Source organism: Bos indicus x Bos taurus, chromosome X, assembly GCF_003369695.1.
Source record: "Bos indicus x Bos taurus breed Angus x Brahman F1 hybrid chromosome X, Bos_hybrid_MaternalHap_v2.0, whole genome shotgun sequence".
In the NCBI taxonomy this organism is placed as follows: domain Eukaryota; kingdom Metazoa; phylum Chordata; class Mammalia; order Artiodactyla; family Bovidae; genus Bos; species Bos indicus x Bos taurus.
The window spans coordinates 7,218,151-7,241,786 of record NC_040105.1 but is presented as its reverse complement, the minus strand read 5'-3'; the positions used below and the strand labels follow the sequence as shown (position 1 = coordinate 7,241,786).

Below are 23,636 nucleotides of genomic sequence, written 5' to 3'. Positions count from 1 at the left end.
CTCCCTGGAGTGTCTCAGAGAAGATGCTGGGGTCTGAGGTGTCTTCCAGAAATTCCATCTCCAGCCTCCTTGGTGGGGAACCCACTCGAGGCAACTGAGTGTCATTTACTTCTCATGACCCGGAAATACAGGGCATCTGAAAATACAGATTTCTGTATCCCACCCCCAGAGAGTCTAATCTAGGAGATCTGGGGTGTGGCCTGGTAATCTGCAATTGAACAAGCACCCTGGGGACACTCCAGCCTCACATCCTCGACATTAGGAAGCACCGCCATGCAAGGTGGTCATGTGCACACCTGTCGTACTTGGCCAAAGAAGGTGAGCTTTGCTCCCATGTCCTTGCATGTTTTACATGCTGCAGAACTGAGACAAATGCCTACTAGTGCCAGGTGCCGACTCAGTGAACTGAGCTGGAAAGAAAAGCCATGACGGAGAGCATCAAATGCATTCCGGCATGGAGCAAGAGCCCAGCATGCGTCCCTTGGCAAAAACTCAGTTTTTTCTAAAAATAAGAGAAGCTACAGGAGTTCAAGTGGCAAAAAAAAAAAACCAGTATAAAGTCTATCCTCATGGTGGAATACTATGCAGCCGTACAGAGCTACAGGCCCAGCTTTCTTCGAGGGCAACTGATCACGTGTCCACACCATCACATGTCTGTATAAACACTAGCAGGACACACAAGAAGGTCATAACCGTAGTTATAGGAGGTGAGAAAATGGGGTGACAGCAAGACTCTTATGATACGCTTTTAAAATTACTTTGGTTATTAAATGATATAAATGTGTCACCCCTTACTGTAGCCTGAATTGTGTCCTGTAAAAAGATGCTTCAGTCCTAACCCCCAGAACCTAGGAATACGTGCTTATTTGGAAGGAAAAGTCTGCAGATGAAATCGAACTAAGATGAGAACAGGTTCTAATCCAATGATTGGCGTCCTTATAAGAAGAAAAAATTTATATGCAGAGATGTGATCACAAAGGCAGAGACTAGAGTGATGCATCTATAAGCTGAGGAACACCAAGGACTGCCAGCAGCCCCCAGAGGCTGGAAGAGGCAAGGAAGGACCTCCCCCAAAGCCTTCAGACAGACCGTGGCCCTGCCGCACCTTGACATCAGACCTTCGTCCTCCAGACTCGGAGAGAATAAACTCCTGTTGTTCTAAGCCACCTGGTATGTGGTTCTTTGTCATGGCAACCCTAGGAAACTAACATGCACATTTAAAAAATATATATACATTATACGTACACACACATATATAGAAGATATCAAATATACATATATTGTACAAACATGTATGTGTTTAAAATTTGCATGATTATATAATAACAATATAATATAAATACGTATATATTTTTTTAATGTTTAAATAAAGGAAAGTTAGATAACCCTGGCATTATGAACATGTTTAAAAAAGGGAAATAAATAAATAAAGGAACGACACGCAGGAGGGCAGAGAGACAGATGCGGGCTCTGAAGAGCTCCCCGGCCTCTTACTTGCATCAGGTCCCGCCTTTCCTTCTCGCCCGTGTAAATGGCTTTCTTGATGGTCCTGAGCTCGCTCATTATAGCCTGTGCCTCATCCAGTTTGTAGTTGGTGTGAGCATTAGACATCTTGCGATCAATCCTGGTTCAAAAAGAAATAAAAGAGTCATTCTATGCGAGAGTGTAACATCCCATTAAACAGTAGTAATCCAGAACTTAAAAGCTTCATAGAAGGGCGGGGAACAGCTAAAAAGCAATGTTTTGGCAAAGGAAAAAAAAAAAGATCCCATAAGCCCTTCCTTGTTCATGGTGAATACAAGGAGATAAGACTGGTGGTGGATGTCTCCCTCTGCTCCAAGAGCATCTTCCGTAGGCAGGGACGTCCCAGGCAAGATTCCTAATCATTTCCAGAGATTTTAGACTTCCCTCTCTGAGAGCAGGATCATGTCTTATCCGTTTAGCCCCAGCATCTCAGTTAGTAGTCCAAAATGTCTATTCAGTAAACATACCTATGGAATCTGTGTACAAGAATATATGGGAAACAGCAAAAAGTAGTGAAGTTTCAATAGTGATGCCCTGCACAAAACTTGGGAAGTCATATGGCTTCTCTATCTTTCGTTCTTTTATCCTGGTTCTAATTTATCACTCCCTCTCTAGTACTCCCATTCCATCCAAACATCCATTCATCCTTCCTTCGAATCTATCCCTGGATCCCAATGTGGCCTGGCCACGTGTTTTTCCATTTTAGCTGTTCTATGGGGAATCAAGAGTCTCTGATGCAAGGCAGACACAAAGGCCATCCATCTCCCATCACTACCTCTGCCAAGGAAGTGGCTCAACTTTTCTTGCAGAGAGAAGTTAGACTCATTTATGTAACAATGTCTCCTGATATCTATCTTCTGATAAAAGGCTCTCCAATATATCTCATTTAATGTCACAAATCACAACAGACATAAGCTGATGAAGTCTGTAGAAAAGGGTGACATCATTTCAACACAGAAAACCCAAGGCCAGAAAAGCGTGATTTCTCCTTAACAGTTAATGACCAATGCCTTTGCTACTACAGGTCTACTGACTCCTCTAGAAAGAAAACTACATACAGCTAAGGGATCGTTACCTGACACCGACACCCCTATAGAGAAATGAAACTCGAATGCAACACAAAAAATATTCTCAACTGCTTAGAAGTCAGTGTTCATCGAATGGTCACAGAGTACAGACACACAGCCGCTGTCAAGGCCACAACGTGAGACGCTAGCCCCGTCGGCTCTGGCTCATACTTGGGTGTTGTGATTTCTTTACGGCTTTAGGCAGCAACAGAGCCTAAGTGCAGCCATCAGTAAAGCCCGGGTCAGAGCCAGCAGCCTGTCAAGGCACCATCAGCTGGTGGCTTGGAGGAAAACAGGCCCCAGTTCCCACCAGGGAGAGAGAACAGCAAACCCTGTAATACATCTCACCAGCAGATGCCACAGAGCCCCCCAACACCCCCCCACCCAAGAACAAAAGTTCAACTTCAAGGCGGCAGGCCTCAGCCCTGACCTTAGCTCCACCCAAGGAGCTCTGAGACCTCAAAAAGGAATGAAGACTGACCGAGAGCAGCTGTTTTCACTCTGTCCCAAGGCTGTCCCAGCCTGGTGAGCTGGGGTCGCTGAAGGGAGAGCCCACCCACGAGTTGGGGCCCCTCACTGCTGCTTCGGCAAGCCCTTCCCTTCGTTCCATCTCAGACAGTCTGCTTCCATAGAAGATGTCGTTGGAGGGGAAGGATAGGGGAAAAGATTACACATGTTTTAACAAAAAAGTGTGAAAGCTCTTAGAAAAGATGATCTCAAAGTTCTAGGAATCTCTGAAATGTAACTGTTTAAAAAGTTATGAGTTATTATAGAATATGCAATTACGTGAAATGATACTGTTATGTAAGTATAACCTTATAGAGACATTTTATATTTGATCTGATTAAATTATATGCATTTGATTAAATTATGCATGCATGCATGCTGAGTCGCTTCAGCTGTGTCTGACTCTGTGCTACCCTATGGACTGTCACCTGCCAGGCTCCCCTGTTCATGGGATTCTCCAGGCAAGAATACTGGAATGGGTTGCCCTGTCCTCCTTCAGGTGATCTTCCCAACCCAGGGAATGAACCCATGTCTCTTACATCTCCTTCACTGGCAGGAGAATTCTTTACCACTTCTCTACTACCTCGGAAGTCCCTGATTAAATTATACAAGTATCTATTTGATCGAATTATATACGTATGTGTTTGATTAAATTAGATAGGTATATAAATAGCATATTACAATAGTTCAAGTATCAAACACCTGCTAGGTGACTGTCCTGCTGCATGCTTTATGTCTCACCTCATTTAATCCCCTGAACAGGTTTATGAGATAAGCATAATCTTCCCAGACTTCGTGATGCAAAAATTGAGGCTCAGAGAGACTAAGTGGCCCAAAAGGACAAGCTAAGATCTGGCAGACCCACAACTCAAACCCACATCTCCCAGCTCTCAAGTCCAAATTGGAGTTTTTCCATTTTAGCTGTTCTATGGAAAAACTTGGAGAAGGCAATGGCACCCCACTCCAGTACTCTTGCCTGGAAAATCCCATGGACGGAGGAGCCTGGTGGGCTGCAGTCCATGGGGTCGCTAAGAGTCGGGCACGACTGAGCGACTTCACTTTCACTTTTCACTTTCATGCATTAGAGAAGGAAATGGCAACCCACTCCAGTGTTCTCACCTGGAGAATCCCAGGGACGGGGGAGCCTGGTGGGCTGCCGTCTATGGGGCTGCACAGAGTCAGACACGACTGAAGCGACTTAGCAGCAGCAGCAGCAGCATGGAAAAACTTGGTGCAGCTACTGGCCCTTGCTACCCGCTGGTGCACTCCTGGCTCAGGGTGGCCAGGGTAGGGTCCGTATGCTTTGGTAAGGGGAAGAAGCAGGCTCCACAGAACTCTAACCGCTTCCATCTGTCAACTGTGATCAATTTTCATGTAACAAAAACCTCAAAGAACAGGAACTCTCTTTTATATCACATCTGCAAAATTCGTTTATTTGGGAGTTTTCAAATTCCCTCTAAAACATAGCCTTTACTTTTCACTCAACATTCAACCAGGGAGGTTGAATGACTTGCTCAAGGTCACACAGCGAGGTCCACACTGAGGCCCTTCACGCCACACTCAGCCTCTTCTGTCACCAGGCTAGCAATACATTCAAGCTCAAGCTTCCAAAGTGACACCATGTCAAATCTGAGGACCGTCCACACAGTCAGATGGCAGGCCAAAGCAGACTGGCACTCTTTACATCCTGCCTTTGAAAGAAACTGTTAGAAAAGAAGCGTGTTAAAAGCGTTAGTCACTCAGTCGCATCTGACTCTCTGCGACCCCATGGACCGTAGCCCGCCAATCTCCTCTGTCCATGGGAATTCTCCAGGCAAGAATACTGGAGTGGATTGCCATGCCCTCCTCCAGGGGATCTTCCCAACCCAGGGATTGAACCCAGGTCTCCCGCTTTGCGGGCAGATTCTTTACTGTCTGAGCCACCAGGGAAGCCAGAGAAAAGAAGGCGCAGCATCAAACGCTGATGGCACACCGCCGAGAAGGCATTTTTGAGGCATTTCTCAACAACCTCCCCCTGCCCTCAAGTGTCAGTATTTCTTGTTCAATTTAAGACGTCAAGAGAACCGCGTTGGCAAAAATCAAACCAAACGAATTCTTCGACCCACATCTTAGAGGAAAGGGCAGCCAGGTCTCGAAAGGTCGTCCACGTTAATAGCACATATTACAACCCCCAAGAAGGAGGAGTCTTGTTACGACTCTACCTGTTACATCACTGGTTCTGGCAGGCGGCCTTGAACGAACCAGAATCCCAAAGAGCTTCTGGCAGCTTCTATCAGCCGTCGGTCCCATGTGGAACACCAGATCCATCCCACGACTGGGAACAACACTCTTTTTGTTTCCGCCTCCACTTCTGTAGGTTTTACTGTTATCTGAGGAGCCTCTGAGCTATGGTAACAGGATATCCTGCTCTAAGCCTGTGTGGACTGCGGACAAGCCCATGCTCTCCTGAAACCTGTAAATCCCCTCAGAGAGAAAATGCTAATTCCAAGATCTAACACTGCCTTGCCGTGATACTGAACGCTCCTCAGAGGGCAGTCGCTCTGAGTCACTGAAGGAGACATATGGGCTTAACTCCATCATGGCATCCCAAGAAGGAAGACAGTCATCAAGCAATTAAAAGGCTCGAAGCACAGACCCAGGGGCTGATAAGCACGCACCTCCAGGAAAGGGGTTACTGGCACGTCTAGCTAGCGCCTACTTTTATGATTTGAACAGCAGTGGTAGAAATAAGATTTATTCAAACACAATATAGTACAGTAAGGAGCAGAGAAGAAATGCTGGAGGGCAGTTAATAAGAAGGCTCTGGGGGCTTCTCTGGTGGCTCAGTGGTCTACCTGCTAATGCAAGGGACACAGGTTTGATCCTTGGTCTGGGAAGATCCCACGTGCCACAACTACTTAGCCTGTGCCCTAGAATTAGGGCTGCAGTTCATGGGGTCACAAAGAGTTGGACGTGACTGAGCGACTGAGTGCACACACACACACACACACACATAAATGGACGTTATCAGGCTGTCAATGTCAAACCCCAATTATAATCTTTACACCACACACACACACACACATACACGAGGCAACCAGAGAGTGTGTACCTCCCGATCAAAGTAACACCACCAGCTACAAACCATATTTAACCCCTAAAAGAAGAGAAAATGCAATGGAACTTGAGTCAGATCAAGCCTGTGGGATTAATGACACCAGTTTACATAAATAAAGAGCAGGGGACACAGGAGCATGTGAAATGATGCAATGCACATTCCTGTAGCAAAATCCAGGATCGGGGCAATTCTTTGGGACAAGGAGAGTAGCTTCTTCAACAAGTACGTTGTCAAAAGGAAGAAATAAAGGAAAAAAGAAAAAAGGAGAGGGGGGTAGAGATGAAGAAACATGGACCTAGTCTGAACCTGGACCCAAACAAACCAGGGAGGTGGGGAAAAACCCACTGGAAAATGGACAACATGAAGAGATTACTACTAAGTGGCACAGGTATTAGTTACGTTTTCAAAAGGAGTCCGTAACTTTAGGAGACATTTATGGACTAAATACGATTCTGGGATTTGCTTCAATAACGTGGTAAAAGCTTGGGCAATGAGGCTCTGTAGCTGTGTGACAAAACAAGACTGGCCATTGTGTAGTTAGCTGTAGAAGTGGGGAGACAGGTACTGGAAGGTTCCCTTATACTATTCTCTTGACTTTTGTGTATGTTTGACATTTTCCATCATTAAAAGTTTATATATAGTACACACACACACACACAAACACACACATTCTATCATTAACCCAGAGATTGTGTTCACGGCCAGTTCCCATCTACAAAAATTAACAACGCACATAGGCTTAAAAAAAAAAATACAAAAGGCTCTTTTTTCCTCACTTGGACCCAAGCGTAATGATGGATTTCCTTGCTAGCCAGGAAAGTTCACCAAGATAAACAAGTCGAGTTTAAAATGTTGTGAGTCGCCAAACTCTCAGTGAGGTGCCCTGGAAAAAAATACACGGGATATTCTGGGAAGCAAGAACAGCAGAAACTTTTCTGGAGGGAAATCTAGGGTTTCTGCCTTAAGTCGAGGTTGGTAATAATATCTGAGAAGCCCATTGACATACAACAGTGCATGTATTATCTGTGTTCAGAGTCAGGAGTTTGCAGTAGGGGTAGGGTAATCACATTATCGATGCTTACCCGAGGTTTTCCCAATTTCTCAATAAAGCATACCAATCCACATGATGTGATCCAAACACAAGAGCCAGTCTTCATTACCAGAAAAATAAAGAGGCCGTTTTCATCTTATACATGGCCTGTGTAACTCAGAGGAAGGTGTGAGGCCACTTTTTCACCAGCACAACACTGTATTAACAAATAAGCATGGCACAAGCACTCCTGTTTTCTCTCCTTCCTGAGACGTCATGTCATAGCATAGAGTGATCGTGCACAATGACAACATAGCAGCCAACCAGAAGCTGCTTTGAGAGGCAGTTTCGTTTGGAAAGCTCGGCTAGGACACCCCAAGACCAAGTCCAGGTCCAGAGCTTTCCTTCAGGCCACCCTCAGCCTGCATGGGGGAAGCCGGGCATTCCCATAGGCTCTGCCGCAGAGTGGGGGCCATCCCCTTGGCAGGGGGCATGTTTACCATTGCTGACCCCACACAAGGGGGCTTGCAAAGGAAAGCAGAAAGAGGATCAACAGCATTGGCATTCTCTCTGCAGGCTCATACTCCGCTCTGGTTGCAGGTGTAAACTGACAACTTCCTGTACCGGCTTCTGCTTCCCGTCCCATAAACCTGGAGAAACTGAGGCCACCTTTTTCCAGTCTTACAATGATGCTGAGGTTTCTCCTGGTGGCTCACAGGTAAGTAAAGAATCTGCCTGCCAAAGCAGGAGACACAGTTTCGATCCCTGGTCTGGGAAGATCCCGCATGCCGTGTGAACAGCTGAGCCACAGCTATTGAGCCTGTGCTCCAGCATCCGGGGGCTACAACTACTGAAGCTTATGTGCTGAGAGCCCACGCTCCACGAGAGAAGCCACCACAATGAGAAGCCCACACACCTCAACTAGAGAGTTAGCCCTCGCAGCAACAAAGAGACAGTACAGCCAAAGATTAGTAAATATTTTTTTAAAGAATGACTGCCTATGAGAGATGAAGTTAGTTCCTAGCAATGCCAAGGAGAAGGGGTTTTCTTGCACACATGCACACGCGCACACGCACACATACACACACTGCTGCAGGTTGTGGCAAAGAAAGCAAAAAGCTGACTGTAAGGTAAAAAGCCTGCAGCTCATGCTAAGCACGTGGCCAAATCCCACCTCAGGGGGGACCTGCAGGGGGCATGGCAGTGTCTCAGAGCCAGAAGAGCCAAGCCCTCCAAGCAGGACCCAGCTCACCTTTGTATGGTGTCTCCCCTGGTGTCTATAATACGTTCTCAATAAAGAAGCGGACAAAAAAGTCGTCAGCCAAAGCAATCCTGGGTGAGTAAGAAAGTGAATCTCTACCTCATGCTGAACAACAGGGTTTGATTACCCTTTATGTGAGGCTGAGGTCATTACCTTTGGCAAACACTCACATTCCATGTTCCCTCCTTATAAAGAATGATACATCTGACACGCGGTCACTGCATCTACACACAGGATGCCAAGAGAGTAGCACACTGCCCCTGTTTACCAAGAATTGTAGCCACATGGATTCCCGTCATTTGCTGAAGGCTGACTGTGCAGCAGGCATTGTTGCTGTCCTCGGACAATTTAGCCCAATGGTCACTGCTATGGACTGAATGTTCACGTCCCCCCAAATTCTTGGGGTGAATCCCAATCCCCAATGGGATGTTGTTTGGAAATGGGTCCTTTAGGGGGTTATTAGATTTAGATGAAGTCATGAGGGTGGGGCCCCATGAAGGGACCACTGTCTTTAAAGAAAGAGACACCAGAGACCAGAGCCCCCCACCAAACAACAACACCATGTCAAGACACAGTCAGAAGGCTCATAATGGACTTCCAGTGCCTTGACCTTGGAGTTCTGGCCTCTGGAACCATCAGAAGTCAATATCTGCTCTTTAAGTCACTCAGTCTAAAGTATCTTGTCAGAGCAGTCGAACTCAGACAACCACATGAGAAGAGTCGGCATAGAAGGTGTGAAGCACATGCCCAAGTTCAGCAAGTGAAACCAGGATCTGAATCAAAAGGAAACAGACTTAGAACCAACAGGCATGCAAAACCCCTTCTAGAGAAAATGAATTCTTTCAGACCACCAACACCACCATTGACACAGTAACTACTGTTCACTTAATTTGCTCACGTAATAGAATTCGCAAATATTAAGAACTTTAAAATCTCCGAACTCTCAGTAGGGACAGAGTTCTAATTGCAAAGGTGTCAACAGGAGGATGACCTATAGATCAGGCCGTCCGACAGAATGTTCTGTGTAGATATATGATAAGTCGCTCTGTCGTGTCTGACTCTTTGTGACCCCATGGACTGAAGCCCACCAGGCTCCTCCGTCCATGGGATTCTCCAGGCAAGAATACTGGAGTGGGTTGCCATTTCCTTCTCCAGGGGATCACCCATTTGTGAGGATGTAAATAGCCTATTATCTGTGCTGCCCAATGCAGGGGCCACTAGCTTAGTGGTCCTCCATGTGGGACACACGTGCCCTCTAGGAAACACTTGGCAATATGTGGAGACGTTTTTGGCTGTCACAACTGGGTGAGAGGCTGCGACCGGCACATAGGAGGCCAAGGCCACGGATGCTGTTAACCATCTTACAGTGCACTGGAGAGCTCCCACCACAGACAGCTATTTGGCCCCAAAAGTCATGAGCACTGAGGTGGAGAAGATTTGCACTAGACACACGTGACTACTGAGCATTTCAGATGTGGCTACTGAGACTGGGGACTAACAGTTTAACTTTATTTAGTTTTAATTAATTTAAATTTTAGAACTAAAACACTGAAGAGACTAAAACTAGTCAAACAGGAATTTAAATGGAAATAGCCTTGTGTGTTTTAGACAGTTAGCTATCAAGAATGTGCACAAATATTCCAATAAAGATCTTGCTTCCCAAGGAAACAAGAACAAGATATCTTCAAGGAAAAGAGATCTGATGCTTATGACTGGTACATAACGAGCATAAATAAAAGCAGAAAAGTGAACACCCAAGAAGCTTTAAGACACATGTCCCAGCATATAAGAGGTCAGCACAACAGGAAACTGCAGGGAAATGCTCCCCCCATCACCACAGGCCACTCACTCTTGCAGGGTCTCCACTCCCTTCTCTTTGTACTGCAGTTCTTGCTTCATCTGGGTCAGCTCTCGTTTTAATCTGGAAAGCTAAAGACAAATGACATATTTTTTTTCCCAAAAGCATGCTGTGAAAAATGGTTTTTCTACAGTTGTTAGCACTGTCCTCTCAATTTCTGATTGGCTTGCAATTCCCTGGGTCACCCTCTTGCCTGGACCTTCCATCGACAGGCCTAACACACAGCCCTGGCAAAGAAGCCAGCTGGCTGAGACACACAAGGCCCGGATCCCCAAGGGCTTTCTACCCACAGGGAACCCTGGAATCGTCAGTGATTTTCTTTTCAAGGTATTAACTGACATAATGCAATGAGCAAACTCTGTCATGCTTTTTTTTTTTCCATCCTCCCTTCCGTTTAAAGTCCCACCTAGGAGATGCCATTGCTCAAAGCATGGCTTTGGGTACCTGGAACTCAGTCGCAGAGAGTGCTTATTTAAAACAGGTGCTGGGACTCACTCCGGGCCTGTGTTAAAACTAGGGGTGGCCTAGAGTTTTCATTTTGAACTGATGCCCCCAGTGTTTTCAAGCGTGTGCTAGAATATGAGAACCATGGCCCTCAAAGAGATGCTCTGATTTAGGGACTGAGACACCAGGACCGGAGGCTTGGGCTCCAAGATGTCTCCCATCCCTCCTTCCAGACACACATGACAAAGGCTGAGGGATGGGACATGGTGGCATCCAAAGAACTGGGCACCACTGGGAAGGTGCCTCGGAACCTTCTGGTCAAACACTATGGCAGGCCAATTTCTCTGGGAATAGAGCCACCAGGAAAGAACAGCAGACAGATGCTAAACCTGCTGAGAGTCATCCAGTCCTCTGAGGTTGGGCCCTGACACTGTCAAATCTTTCCAAATGGGGGGTGAATCTAGCCCCTTGAAACACAGGGGTACAGGCGATTTTTTTTGTTAGATGGGCTGTGGTTTTAAAATGAAGCTTTTCTCCTCCTATTGAAAAAATAGTAGAAAGTATAACCAAATGTAATAATAATAATTCATGAAAATGAAAATCTTACTAAATTATGAGTGTGAGACACACTGACCATCATATAATGAACCATGATAAGTGATATTATGTACAAATATACACAGGGTTTCTAGTTATGAAAATATTCATTTTACTCACCCTATCCCGACGACTTGCTATCTCTGCCTTAATTTGGTATGGGTCATACTTTGTATTTGTTGAATATCCAGAGAAGGCTAAACAGAAGGAAAACATAATTTTATAATGGATCCTTTAAAGTAAACAAATACACATAAACAGGAGCTTCTAAATCACTATATTAAGTAATGAATTCCCAGTCTCAGATTTCCAAGTTGGTCCTCGCTTCTAAGAATGTACATCTCACCACTTTGAACCTTGATGTTTGATTTTTCACATGACTACCTTCTACTTGATTCTACATAATAAAATATATAGCTATAGGTAAATCAAAACTCTGTTTACTTCAACTGCAAAACTATCAGGTTTACAAACCACATATACACAGGAGGTGGGGATGGGGGAGGCATGGTTATGGTATAGAAAACTATTCTTTACGATGAAAACAGTACATATAGTATGAAACCACTTTTCCTTCCTTTTAAAATGTGCACACCATGGAAGTCACTGGAAGGACAGAACTCAGAAGCTGACTGTTCTTCTCCATGGTCTCATTCCAAAAGATTTTATATTTACTCTCTTCATATCTATAGCTTCCACATGAATGATTTTTGACATAGAAAAGGAAAAAAACCTAAAGATTTGTAAAAAATGAAAAAGACTACTTCCTAGTCACATGCCAGTATGTGGTAGGCTTGAGTGTTCGTAGTGTTGGCTCCCCAAGAGCTGAAGTGAAGTACCCACACTTTTATTCTAGCAGTTTGTTTTTGATGGATGTTCCACTAAATCAGATTGCATAGCTAAATGCTTTCTTCAGCAGTGCAGCACATATGATTTAAAGTCTTATAACAGACACAGCATCGTGATTACAGATGGCCAATACCTGGGGGTGAATGAGACACGTTCAGCCACCCAGTTGCATGCTGAGCATGGTCAGTCGAGCCTTCTCTGCTGTCTCAGCAACTGGAGCAGCATGCAGCCACTTCTAATTTCTATCACCCCATCCACTTCTCTGCATCCCTTTCTCTTCATGCTTCTGTCTCCTTTCTCTTAGGCCTTGTAGCTGCAGTGACTTGCTTCCTGTCCCTCCCTGAGCTGTGTAGGTTCCTCTTTGATCTGAGAGTCACCGCACATTGATGGAATCTGCCTCTGGGTCATTTTCATTAGTTTCACCTGCTCATAAGAGCCATCTGCAAGGCCACCATCCATTCTTTTTTTAAAAAAGAAACTTTAAACTTTTTATTTTGTATTGGGATATAGCTGATTAACAGTGTTGTGATAGTTTCAGGGGCACAGCAGAGCGACTCAGCCATACATACGCATGTATCCATTCTCCCCTAAATCCCCCTCCCATCCAGGCTGCCACAGGACAATGAGTACAGTTCCACGTCAGCATCCATTCTTTAACTCCTTTGATCTGGGTAGAAAAGACTGTCATTCAGGTAACTTAGATGCCAACATCTAGAAACTTAATCATGTCTTGATTTAATACTGGAGAAGATGGCTCAAGGCCATCAAGTGATTTAAATGGCAAGATTATTCAATATCCTCAAATAGAACCACATCCCAAGTTAATTTGAGCTCTCCAGATGTCTCCTTAAAAAAACAAAACAAAACAAAAAAAAAACAGTTCTATGGAATGTCTACTATTGAAGTCCCCATCAGTCAGAATGTCAAATTACTATAATCTACTGGAAATAAACACCTGGAGGAGCTAAGTATTTGTCAACTTTACCTCAAATGTTCTTATATTTAGAATTCTAATCTCCTCAAAACAGTAAAATGTTTTTAGAACAGAATTCTTTCTTAGATGAAGAACGTCTATTTCCAAATCCGAGAACCTCCATTTTGCCTGACTTTTTGGTCTTATTTAAGACCAGTAAGGAAAGGAACACTTCAAACAATGATCTTAAACAGACAAAAATCATTTCTACAAAATCTCCACATTTAACTCCTGGGATGTAAGTTTCCCAGGCCTGAATGGAAGGGACTTCCACTGGGGCCCAGATAACAAGCGAATGAGCCAAGGGCTTCCTGACTCCTTCCACGTGTGTCCACTTGTCACCTTGTAGGCGAGGAAGACAATGCCAACAGTTACTGCCTGAGATCTTTTCCATTCCAAACTGAGAGTAACCCCACCACCAAAGTCCAGGGAAGTTAACTGCAATGTTAAACATCAGTAACAATGATCTGAAATCACTGGCAAAACTCTGTCTGCAATTTCATAGGGTAAATTTGTAAAGAGACTTGAAGTGCATACACACGGCAGGAGTGATGGGTACGGATGGATAGACACATGGCAACCTGCCGCCCAGTTCTCCCACATAGCTGAGTCCTAAGGCTCTCAGGTATCTGTCTCTCCCCCAGGACACTGAGCCTGGGCCAGTCCTAGAGGGGATCCTGACGTACTATGACATCATTGAGCTCCCGAGTCCACCAATGGGGAGGCCACCCCCACCTTGGACACTGCTAGGTCACAATGGATGGCCTTACTGTTCAGGCCCGGGGGTGTTAGTCTTTTCTGTTACTTATAGATGAAACAATCCTAAATGATGAAAGGTTTCACTTATGGATATCATTCATGTTACTTTTGCTATGGTCTCTAAAACTATACAAATCCAGGGCTGGGATGAGGGAAAAGGCAACTCAAGTACCTAAGACAGTTAGTACATTGTATCTTAACATGCTAAGGAGAGTGACAAACACTGGTGTAACTTTTAATAATATAACTCAGAAGTTTAAAGACAAATTCTCAGTTCCTAAAGTTTGCCAGTAAGTCTAATGGAAGCCATTGCAGAATCCAGGGAAAAGCTCAAAACTCTGGACCCCATTTTTAATGGCGTGTTGCTCAGTCACTAAGTCATGTCTAACTCTTTGTGACTCCATGGACTGTAGCCTGCCAGGCTCCTCTGCCCATGGGATTTCCCAGCAAAAATACTGGAGTGGGTTGCCATTTCCTTCTCCAGGGGATCCTTCCGACCCAGGGATAGAACCTGTGTCTCCTGCATTGGCAGGCAAGTTCTTTACTCCTGAATCACCCAGGAAGCCCTTTAATGGCACGTACACCACAACACTGAGCAAAAGAAACATCTCTCTGCTGAGACACGTCTCCAATCTCAAGATTTAGGATAAATACCAGACTTTCACCTTTGAAGCTCCCTTCTCATTTGAAGAGTCTGAGTGGGCAGAACTATTAAACAGTTTCAGGAGGCTGTGCAGGCGTAAAGCACTGCTTTGGATGATATAAGAAGGTTAAGGCTTAGCAGTGTAAATTTACCTCAGCAGTGTAAATTACTATACCTGGCTACAACAATGTAACTTTCATATTAATTTCATCTATTCTCAGAAATTCTTTTTTTTTTTCCCCCTTTGGAATGAGAATTTTATTATTATTATTTTTTCCTATTGCACCTTTCTTTTCTTTATATATATTTTTTAAATTGAAAAATATTTACAATATTGTCATAGTTTTTACCATACATCAACATGAACTGGCCACAGGTATACATATGTCCCCTCCCTCCTGAACCTCCCTCCCCACCCCATCAGTCCAGGTTGTCACAGAGCACTGCCTCTTGTGAGAGATGACGAGTATGTTTCCCTACTTTTATAGATGAAGGCTGAGTGGGCAATGATTTGATCTACATCATGCCATCAGTCAAAGAGGGACTTCTGTCTAGAACGTGGGCTCCTGGGGGTCAGATTAGCTTTTCCAACGGAAGAAGAAATGGGCCTCCGGTCCCCAGTGCCCAAGAAGTGAACTCAGTCGGTGTGTTTAGCACTCTGAATGCTGCAGACCCCAGTCATTACTTCAGATTTCAATTTCATGGGCTATTAAAAGGGGGAAATGTGTCCGTCCATGCATCCATCTGTGTCTGTCTCCATCTCCTCTTACATCTCTGGACCATGAGAACCCAAGATCGCCCCAGGCAGAGGCCACGCTTTTTAAAGAGGGTAGTCCTTGTCCAAAGACATCCTGTGAGCAGACTACGCCTTCAGACCAGGTGCGCGCCTCCAGGAGTCAGCACTGCAGGCACCTGCTCGAGGGAGCCCAGGAGTACTCGGGCACAAAGGACAGCAAGCCTGGACAGTTGCCGTGCTGACAGGCAGTAATTACCAGAGCCGACCAAGACGTGACTATAATCAGGCGAGGCCAAATGAAGAGGGCACGACCTCTTTCTTAAAGGCACCATAAGCAAAGGGACAAAAAAAAAAAAAAAAATCAAATGAGCCCACTCAGAGGCAACTTATACAAGTAACACAAGAGGCCACTGAATCCAAACCAAGAATTCCCTCTCTCAGGCAGACTGGGAGATCTGATGGACATGTGACCTCGGCGACAGCCTTTGAGGTTGAGTCCTGCCAACTAATACCTGGGAAGATGCTGCGTGAGCCATTTTTCCCCTGCCTGCTCCAACATGCCCATGAGCAGGAAGATGAAGGGCTGAACGGGTGGACGGTGGCCCTTATCCCAGGCTAGGCAGGAGATGAGAAACCCTCACCAGGGAAAGAAGGCCAGATAGTCTTTGTGGGATGGGCCGGGAGCCTCAGAAAGAATGCAGGCCAGACTGAGGACTGATAAGGTCAAGCCTCTCCAGGCTTGAGCCAGGAATTCAGGGTGGGTCAGCGCTTTCTCACCGGAGATAAGGCTGACTTTTTTTCCCAGGCACCAAAGAGATTTTTGCTGGAGGATTCTGGGAGATCCCAGGAGCCTGGGGAACAAACAAGTCATACTCCTGCCGCTGGAAGAAAGGGTCATGATCAGTGGATCTCAACTCTGGGAATCCCCTGGGAAGCTTTTTTTTTAAAAAAAGTGTCTGGCCCCAGTCAAGGCCAATTAAATCCAAATGTCTAGAGGGTGGGAGTAGGGACCAGGCTGTAAGACGTTTTAAAAGCCCTTCAAGAGATTCTTCCAGTGCAGCCACAGTTGAGAACCACTGTGTGACAATTCTTCTGCAAAGAACCAGATAGTAAATATTTCTGGCTTTGTGGGCCATACTCTGTCTGTCTCAGTCCCTCAACTCTGCTCCTGTACCTGCTACAGACAATGGTTAAGGGAATGGACCTGGCTAGGTCCCAATAAAAGCTTATTTACACAACACCCTGAGTGCCTAGGATTCAGCCTGTGGGCCAAACTTTGCTGACCCGTGGTACAGACTATAATTTACCCCAAGCAAGAATTCCTTCCAAAAGGTCCTGCAATGGTCACATACTTCATCGGAATGCAGCTGGAGGCCAGTTTCTCAGGAAGAATGAAAAAAAAAAAAGTTTCTGAAATAATGAATGTATTTAGTGTTAAAAGAAGATAAACAGAAAAACATACTGCAGTGAAGAAAGTAGGAGAAAACTCTACAAGATGGAGCTGCAGAGAAAGTACTTGGTGTGTCTCAGAAACTAAGTCTATGGTAGAGAAGTTCAATGGCAGAGCTCTATAGAGCATCACACAGGACCAGGGCCCCTGTCAGCTAGTTCCTGAGCACAAAGAACTATAGCTGAGCTGAGCTCCTAGTCTCATGGGGACGTGTCTGCTCAAAGCCAGCAAAGCAGACTCTGCTTTGGTCAGAGACAAGAAAGGTTAAGGCTTGGATATTCTCAGACACCAGATGGCCCAATATTGATGTGAAATTTTTCCTCTCCAACAAACAAGAATTTTATTGTGGACTTCAATAACTCAGGGGGAAATCTGTGAAGGCTGTGGAAGAGAGTGTTTGCTCTCCCCCATGCCCTTCTGCGCCAATATTAGAAATGGCTGTTTACCTTTATTGCCTCATTTCCCCCCTATAATCAGCCATGAGAGATAAATTGTGTCCCCCCAACACCAGGTGCTAAGGAACTCTCTGTTGAAAACTAAACAAGTAGTCTGGCTATCCCACTGTGGGCCATGAAGAAATCGAGAAGTAAAAAGCGCTCTGCCTATCACGTGTCCCTTCAGGTGCTGTGAAACTGCCAGATGACCTGTCAGTTTACAGTCGGTCCTTATTTCCGGGTCACTTGAACAATGGGAGGGCAGGCTGTTTCAAAATCACATGATCCATTCTTCCAAGCTGACTCTTCCATGTCTCCAAAATAGTATACACAGCACTGATAACTAGCTCCACCAAAAGATCTGGGCTCAAATCCAAGGTCTACCATTCATTGGAGGTGTAACCTTCAAGAAGACCAGTCTACCGAATATTTTTTCTTGTGTATACAAGGAAAGTAATATCACCATGTCACAATGCTTCACGATGTTGCAGTCACAATTCAGGAAAACACTAGGCCATTCAATGATGGTTCCTTTAGTTTGAGTCACTTCCAATGAAGGAAGTTACGGGCGCTAAGTCCCAAGGTCCTTCTGCTGCCAGTACCTAAGCAAAGAGACACCTCCCTGCTTTGGATGATTAACAATGTGAGTGATCTGGGCTATGTGAGACCTGTTGGATGGCCAACAGGGGCCCAGGTATGCCACGGATCCTGCCACCAACAGCTCCTGACATGAGCCCAGACCTTACAGAGGTCTGGGCTGTTATAGCACAAGCCACCAGAATGACTGTCTTGAACTTTAGCCTGTGGCCAGAAATAGTTTGCCTGAGTCATATGTAACAGAAGTATCCTCAATGGAGTTCAGGTTAAATGGCAAATTGAAGGAGCTTGGTGAAAACCCAGGAACAGCAGCTACTTGATAAAATGCTTGGATTAATTCCTAGATTCCATTCACAGTTTTTCTCCCTGAGGAGACAGGCTCTAGGAAGAGCCACTGGCATTTCCAGCCCTTCATGAAAATAGGGAGGCCCCACCTGGCCTCCTCTACTGCATGAGTAGAGGCAGAGATGGAGTCTATGCAGGCACCTCTTGTGGGTTGGGAGGTGGAGTCTCAGGATCTCAAATCAACACCACAGAGTCATCACCTTCCTTGACTCAATGTTTCTTCATACACGACTTTAAAGACAGCATCTGGACTGTTACTTTTTTACTGGGCATTGATAAAATTTTACAGGGCACAGGAAGAATGAAATTACCTGCATCTCCCTATTTTCCCAAATGTCTGGGGAGGGAAAAGCCCATGGAAATACAAAAACTGATGCTGAGGGATGTCTCAACTCCAGAGGACTACAAGTCCCAGATGTTTTTATGCTCTAGGCTCTGCGATGCTCCGGGAGTCTTCCCCTCCAGCTGGGTGTGGAATCCCATAGGCTGCAACTAGGTCTTCCTATATTTGCATCAAGGGTTCCAGTCCTGAGTCCCCACATGGTCTGCAACTGAAGTCCTGGCTACACCATTACAGTAACCAGTACATAGACATACCTCCTCTCTCCCTTTATATTATTTATTTATTTTAGGTTGTGCTTGGCCTTCGGTGCTGCATATTGGCTTTCTGTCATTGCAGAGAGCAGGGGCTGCTCTTCCTTGAGGTGCGCAGGCTTCTCACTGCGGTGACTTCTCTTGTGATGAAACACGGGCTGTAGGGCGCATGGGTTTAGTTGCCCTGCGGCATGTGGAATGTTCCTGGACCAGGAATGGAACTTGTATCCCCTGCATTGGCAGGCGGATTCTTATCCATTGTACCACCAGGGAAGTCCGACATACCTTCTCATCATCTAATTTTTCCTTTCAATTGCTGGCAAGAAACTTCTTACCAGGTTCTTCTGTTATGTTCTTTTTCCATCAATTCTTAGCAAGACTGATGGGAAAGTCTCTTTGGAGACCTAACCAAACCTGACCAGTTGCCTGGGAAGAAATACTCTATTAGGTTGAATCATATGAAACTGACAATAACTGGCCCTTTTTAAGCTACAAAAGTGACAATTTTATATGGCCCAACCTACTCCTACCAAGCAACTTTTGGAAAGGTTTAGAATCACTAACCATACTCTCAGAAACAGTTCTAAGCCACTGCTTCAGCCAAATGCAACCTGGAGGCACAATTCCATGAGATCATTTAAAAGAGACCATATGCTGAGCCATACAGTTATCTCAATAGACGTCAAAAACGGAAATCTTACATAGTCTAGTCTCTGACCACAATCAAATTAGAAATCAACAACATCACACCTTTAAAAAGTTCCAATAGCTTACTTTTAAAACAATCCATGGGTCAAAAGAGAAATCACAAAGAAAATGAGAAAATATTATGAATATTTGGTTCATAAAATATGAACCAAAATTTGTAGGATGCAGTTAAAGTAGTACTTAGAGGAGAATTTATACCTTTAGAGGCTATATGAGAAAACGAGAGGTCTGAAATCAATGCTCTAAGCTCCCACTTTAGGAAGGCAGAAAAAGAAATTAAAGCCAAACTAAGCAGAATGAAGGAAAAACTAAAGAGAAAAAAATCAATAAAAAAAATTAAAAAACGATAAAAATAGGGGAAGAAAACAGAAAACCAAAATCCAGTTTGCTGTAATGCTACATATAACCGATAAAGGTTGAGCTACACTGATTAAGAAAATAAAGCACAAATTATTATTATCACAAATAAGAGAGGACACTAGCTCAGAGTCTAGACATTGAAAGAATCACATGGGAATTCTATGAAAACTTCAAAAACTTGACAGCTTGATCAGCAGTCAGCAGATTCCCTGTAGGCCAAATTCAGCTTGTTCCTTATTTTTATACTTTTTATCAGAACAAACCACACACGTCATTTACATGTCATGTCTGGCTGCTTTTGCAGTGTAACAACAGGGTTTGGTGGTTGCACCTGAGACCATATGACCTCTGGTGCCTAAAATACTCACTATCTGATCCTTTACAGAAAAGCTTACTGATTTTTGGATTAGATGAAAGAGACAAATTCCTTGAAGCACACAAACATCAAAACTGACTCAAGAAGAAACAGGAAAACCTGAACAGGCCCATGTCTATTAAAGGTAATGAATTTATAGTTACAAACATTCCTACAAAGAAACAGATGACTTTTCGGGTGAATTCTATCAAACGGTTAAGAAAGTATCAACACTGGGCTTCCCAGGTGGCTCAGTGGTAAAGAATTTGCCTGCCAATGAATTAAGTATCAATACCAATCCCACACAAACTTTCCAAAAACTGGGGAGGAGGAAACATATCCCAGTTCATTCTGGGAGGTCAATATTATCCTGATACCAAAATCAGAGAAAAAGATGACAAATAAAGAAAATTACAAAGAAACCAGCTTTTCCTAAAAACTAGCATGAAGCTGACCCATCACATTCTGATGGACAGTAAAACAAACAAACAAACAAGAAAAAACCTAGTACATACCAAGAGGTGAAGGGCAAGAGATGAAGCAGCCTGGAAACTACACACCATCATACCTGAGCCTGCAATCTTCCATAGTACATAGAAACACAGCTACCTAAATTCCTGCTACAGGGGGCAAACTCCACCCTCACCGCTCTCTTCTCCACAGCTTGTATGGCTTATTCACCTTCGACAGCAGTTGCAGTAAAAAAGATGTCTGGCCCCCTCGCCTCAACTCCATTCTGACCTGCAACACAGGATAAACAAAGCTTTGAGCATGTCTTTAACGTTCAAAGCTGTGTCATCAGAGCTACAAGCCTGGCAACATGGCACTCACGTCACAGGTAAGTCCCTCCAAGTCTCAATCAGATTTAGGTTTTTATAAGATAAAATCTAGCGGTACCAACTTCATACACTCTCCCCAAGCTCACTGCCACTGGACGAGTCACAGCCACGCACACCTTCAGTGGGCGGTTAAGTGTGACAACTCTGTTGAGAATGGACTGGCTCAGGCAGTGACTGAATGGGTCAGAAACCAGAGGCTTTGGCTTCTGAGTGATTCCTTCTGTTCCTGTGCATCTCCTGAGTCCTAATAACAGGAGCCCAAGCTCGGCAGGCTCTGAAACTCAGAGAGGTTCCCTTTGGAGAGCATCAGTGTGCATCCATCTTACTTGGGCAGAGTTCCCCACTTTCCCTGCGTTATACTGAGTTTCTCCACCTTCAGTGTCTTGCGCAAGAAAGGATGCTATAAAGAGACAGGGGCCTGACATGCGTGGAGGCTCCTGAGCAATAAAAGCATCGTAAGGAATTCCCCAGGATCACCCCAGACGAGCAGGGGTCTCCGGGGAAGCCCTTTTCCACGCTGACAAATGTGAGTCAGGAGGTGGTTTCGTGTCACTACCTAAAACTGTGCTTGCTTGCTTTCTCCCTGCCCCCCCTCCCTACATGGAAACTCCAGGAGGGCAGGGGCCTCTCCTATCCTAGCTCCACCGTGTTGAGTGGGCACCTGACAAACACTTGCCAATGGAGTGGTAGGGCGTGACATTGGATGCGGGCATGGGAGGCTGACTACCTAACAGTAGGCGATCAGACACTTTACGCAGCTGTCTTGCTCAACTTGCGCCCGGGGTCTGCAGAGACCTGACTCTGGAAGCCCCACGTGCTCCTGGAGGGGGATGCTCAACTCACAGCTGGTGTATGAGCGGCTGTCGTCCTCACACATCTTGTGCAGCTGCTGGTACTCCTCTTGGGCCAGCTCGAAGCGCTGCTGCTTAATCTGGTAGATTTCTTTCTTGGCATTGAGAGCCTCCTGGGCTACAATTAAATACTCCTTTAGCATCCGTTCCTGCTCCCGCCTCCACTGCTCTCTGGGATCCTCAATCTGGGTCAGCTCTGAAATGGAAAGGGGAAGAACATGAGGGTCTTCCGAGTCCAATCTTTAGGCTGAATAATCATGCAGTTATGTGACTAATCAATACAAAAGTTAATGACTGACCATGATGTACATCATGGAAGCATCTGTATGCTGAACCCTCCCAGAGTTGGGGTCACCTCCTATCAACACAGCCATGCCTGGGTCGAGAAGAAAGCTCTGTAGATGCGTAGGGGAAGACGATACCAGATAATTTTTTTAATTAATTTTTTTAAAGTTTATTAAAGTAAAAAAGACAGAAAGCTTCTCACATAGACTTCAGAAGGGAGAGGAAAGAGTGCCCCTTTAATTTATTTTTAATTAGAGGATAATTGCTTTACAATGCTGTGTTGGTTTCTGCCATACAATGTAAATCAGCCATTAGTGCACATATGTCTCCTCCCTCTTGAGCCTCCCTCCCACCTCCACCCCATCTCAGTCCTCTTAGGTTGTCACAGAGCCCTGGTTTGAGCTCCCTGCATCATACAGCAATGGCAACCCATTCCAGTACTCTTGCCTGGCAAATCCCATGGACAGAGGAGCCTGGTAGGCTGCAGTCCATGGGGTCGCTAGGAGTCAGACACGACTGAGTGACTTCACTTCCACTTCTCACTTTCATGTATTGGAGAAGGAAATGGCAACCCACTCCAATGTTCTTGCCTGGAGAATCCCAGGGACGGGGGAGCCTGGTGGGCTGCCGTCTCTGGGGTCGCACAGAGTCGGACACGACTGAAGCATCTTAGCAGTAGCATCTTAGCATCATACAGCAGCTTCCCACTAGCTATCTATGAGTAAATGTTGGTGGACAGGAACCCAAAGGAGCCCATCACTCTCAAACTAAGAGACACATACAACCTTTCTCTCCCTGCCTTTTCAACCTGGGCTGCTGTTGCCTCTGCTGTACCTGGGACCGGCTTGCTCCCCTTCTCCTACCTCCCATGCCAGACCAGAACTTTCTGCATCCTTCGTGGATTTCCTATAAATCCCCCACCTGCCACTCTGGCTCTGTCATTCAACCAGCTCTCCAAAGGGCTCACGCCTACCTCTGGCTCCAACCTTTCTCCCGACTGCACGTCTTTTCTTTCCCCCTGCCTCCAAGAGGCATCACGTGGACAGACACAAAGTACTTCTAAGTCACTCGTCCAAAACAACTCAGTCTCACACAGCGCCCTTTTGCTACCCAAACCACAGCAACCCAAAGAAAGCCAAACTGACGAGCGCCTGCTTCTCTGCCTGCCCCCTTGGAATAAGTGGCTTCATCTTCATCGACCCACTAAGCCAACCAGGAACTTACCCTCAGAGTACACCTGCCCCCCATCCCTCACGCAGTCTATTTCATGGGCCCTCCAGAACTGGCCATTCCTGCCCCTGTGTATAATAGTGACTGATGCTGGGATGTCCCTCCTTCTCCCCTTAGTTCAATCAGACTCTCAGAACCTCTCTCCCAAAACACCTGCCTGCCTTATCCCACCAAAAGCCATCCTCTGAGTGCTCGCCACAGGCACCTTCCCAACTCTGCTTCAGATTCTATACCACATGAGCC

At 45.3% G+C, this 23,636-nt stretch overlaps 1 protein-coding gene across 2 annotated transcripts in view; it reads right to left on the bottom strand.

Annotated features, from left to right (window-relative positions):
• The window catches only part of WWC3 (WWC family member 3), a 109,688-nt gene that overhangs the window by 43,671 nt on the left and 42,381 nt on the right, over positions 1-23,636 (bottom strand). Inside the window, exons 2-7 of one of the 2 annotated variants that reach the window (XM_027533345.1) lie at positions 21,871-22,074; positions 20,870-20,929; positions 11,506-11,582; positions 10,336-10,415; positions 1,495-1,624; positions 1,106-1,204 (exon numbers count right to left, since the gene is read on the bottom strand). In XM_027533345.1, the coding sequence (XP_027389146.1) occupies positions 1,106-1,204; positions 1,495-1,624; positions 10,336-10,415; positions 11,506-11,582; positions 20,870-20,929; positions 21,871-22,074 (650 nt within the window). The remainder of the gene's footprint in view (positions 1-1,105; positions 1,205-1,494; positions 1,625-10,335; positions 10,416-11,505; positions 11,583-20,869; positions 20,930-21,870; positions 22,075-23,636) is intronic. The other variant, XM_027533344.1, reaches the window with a different exon arrangement.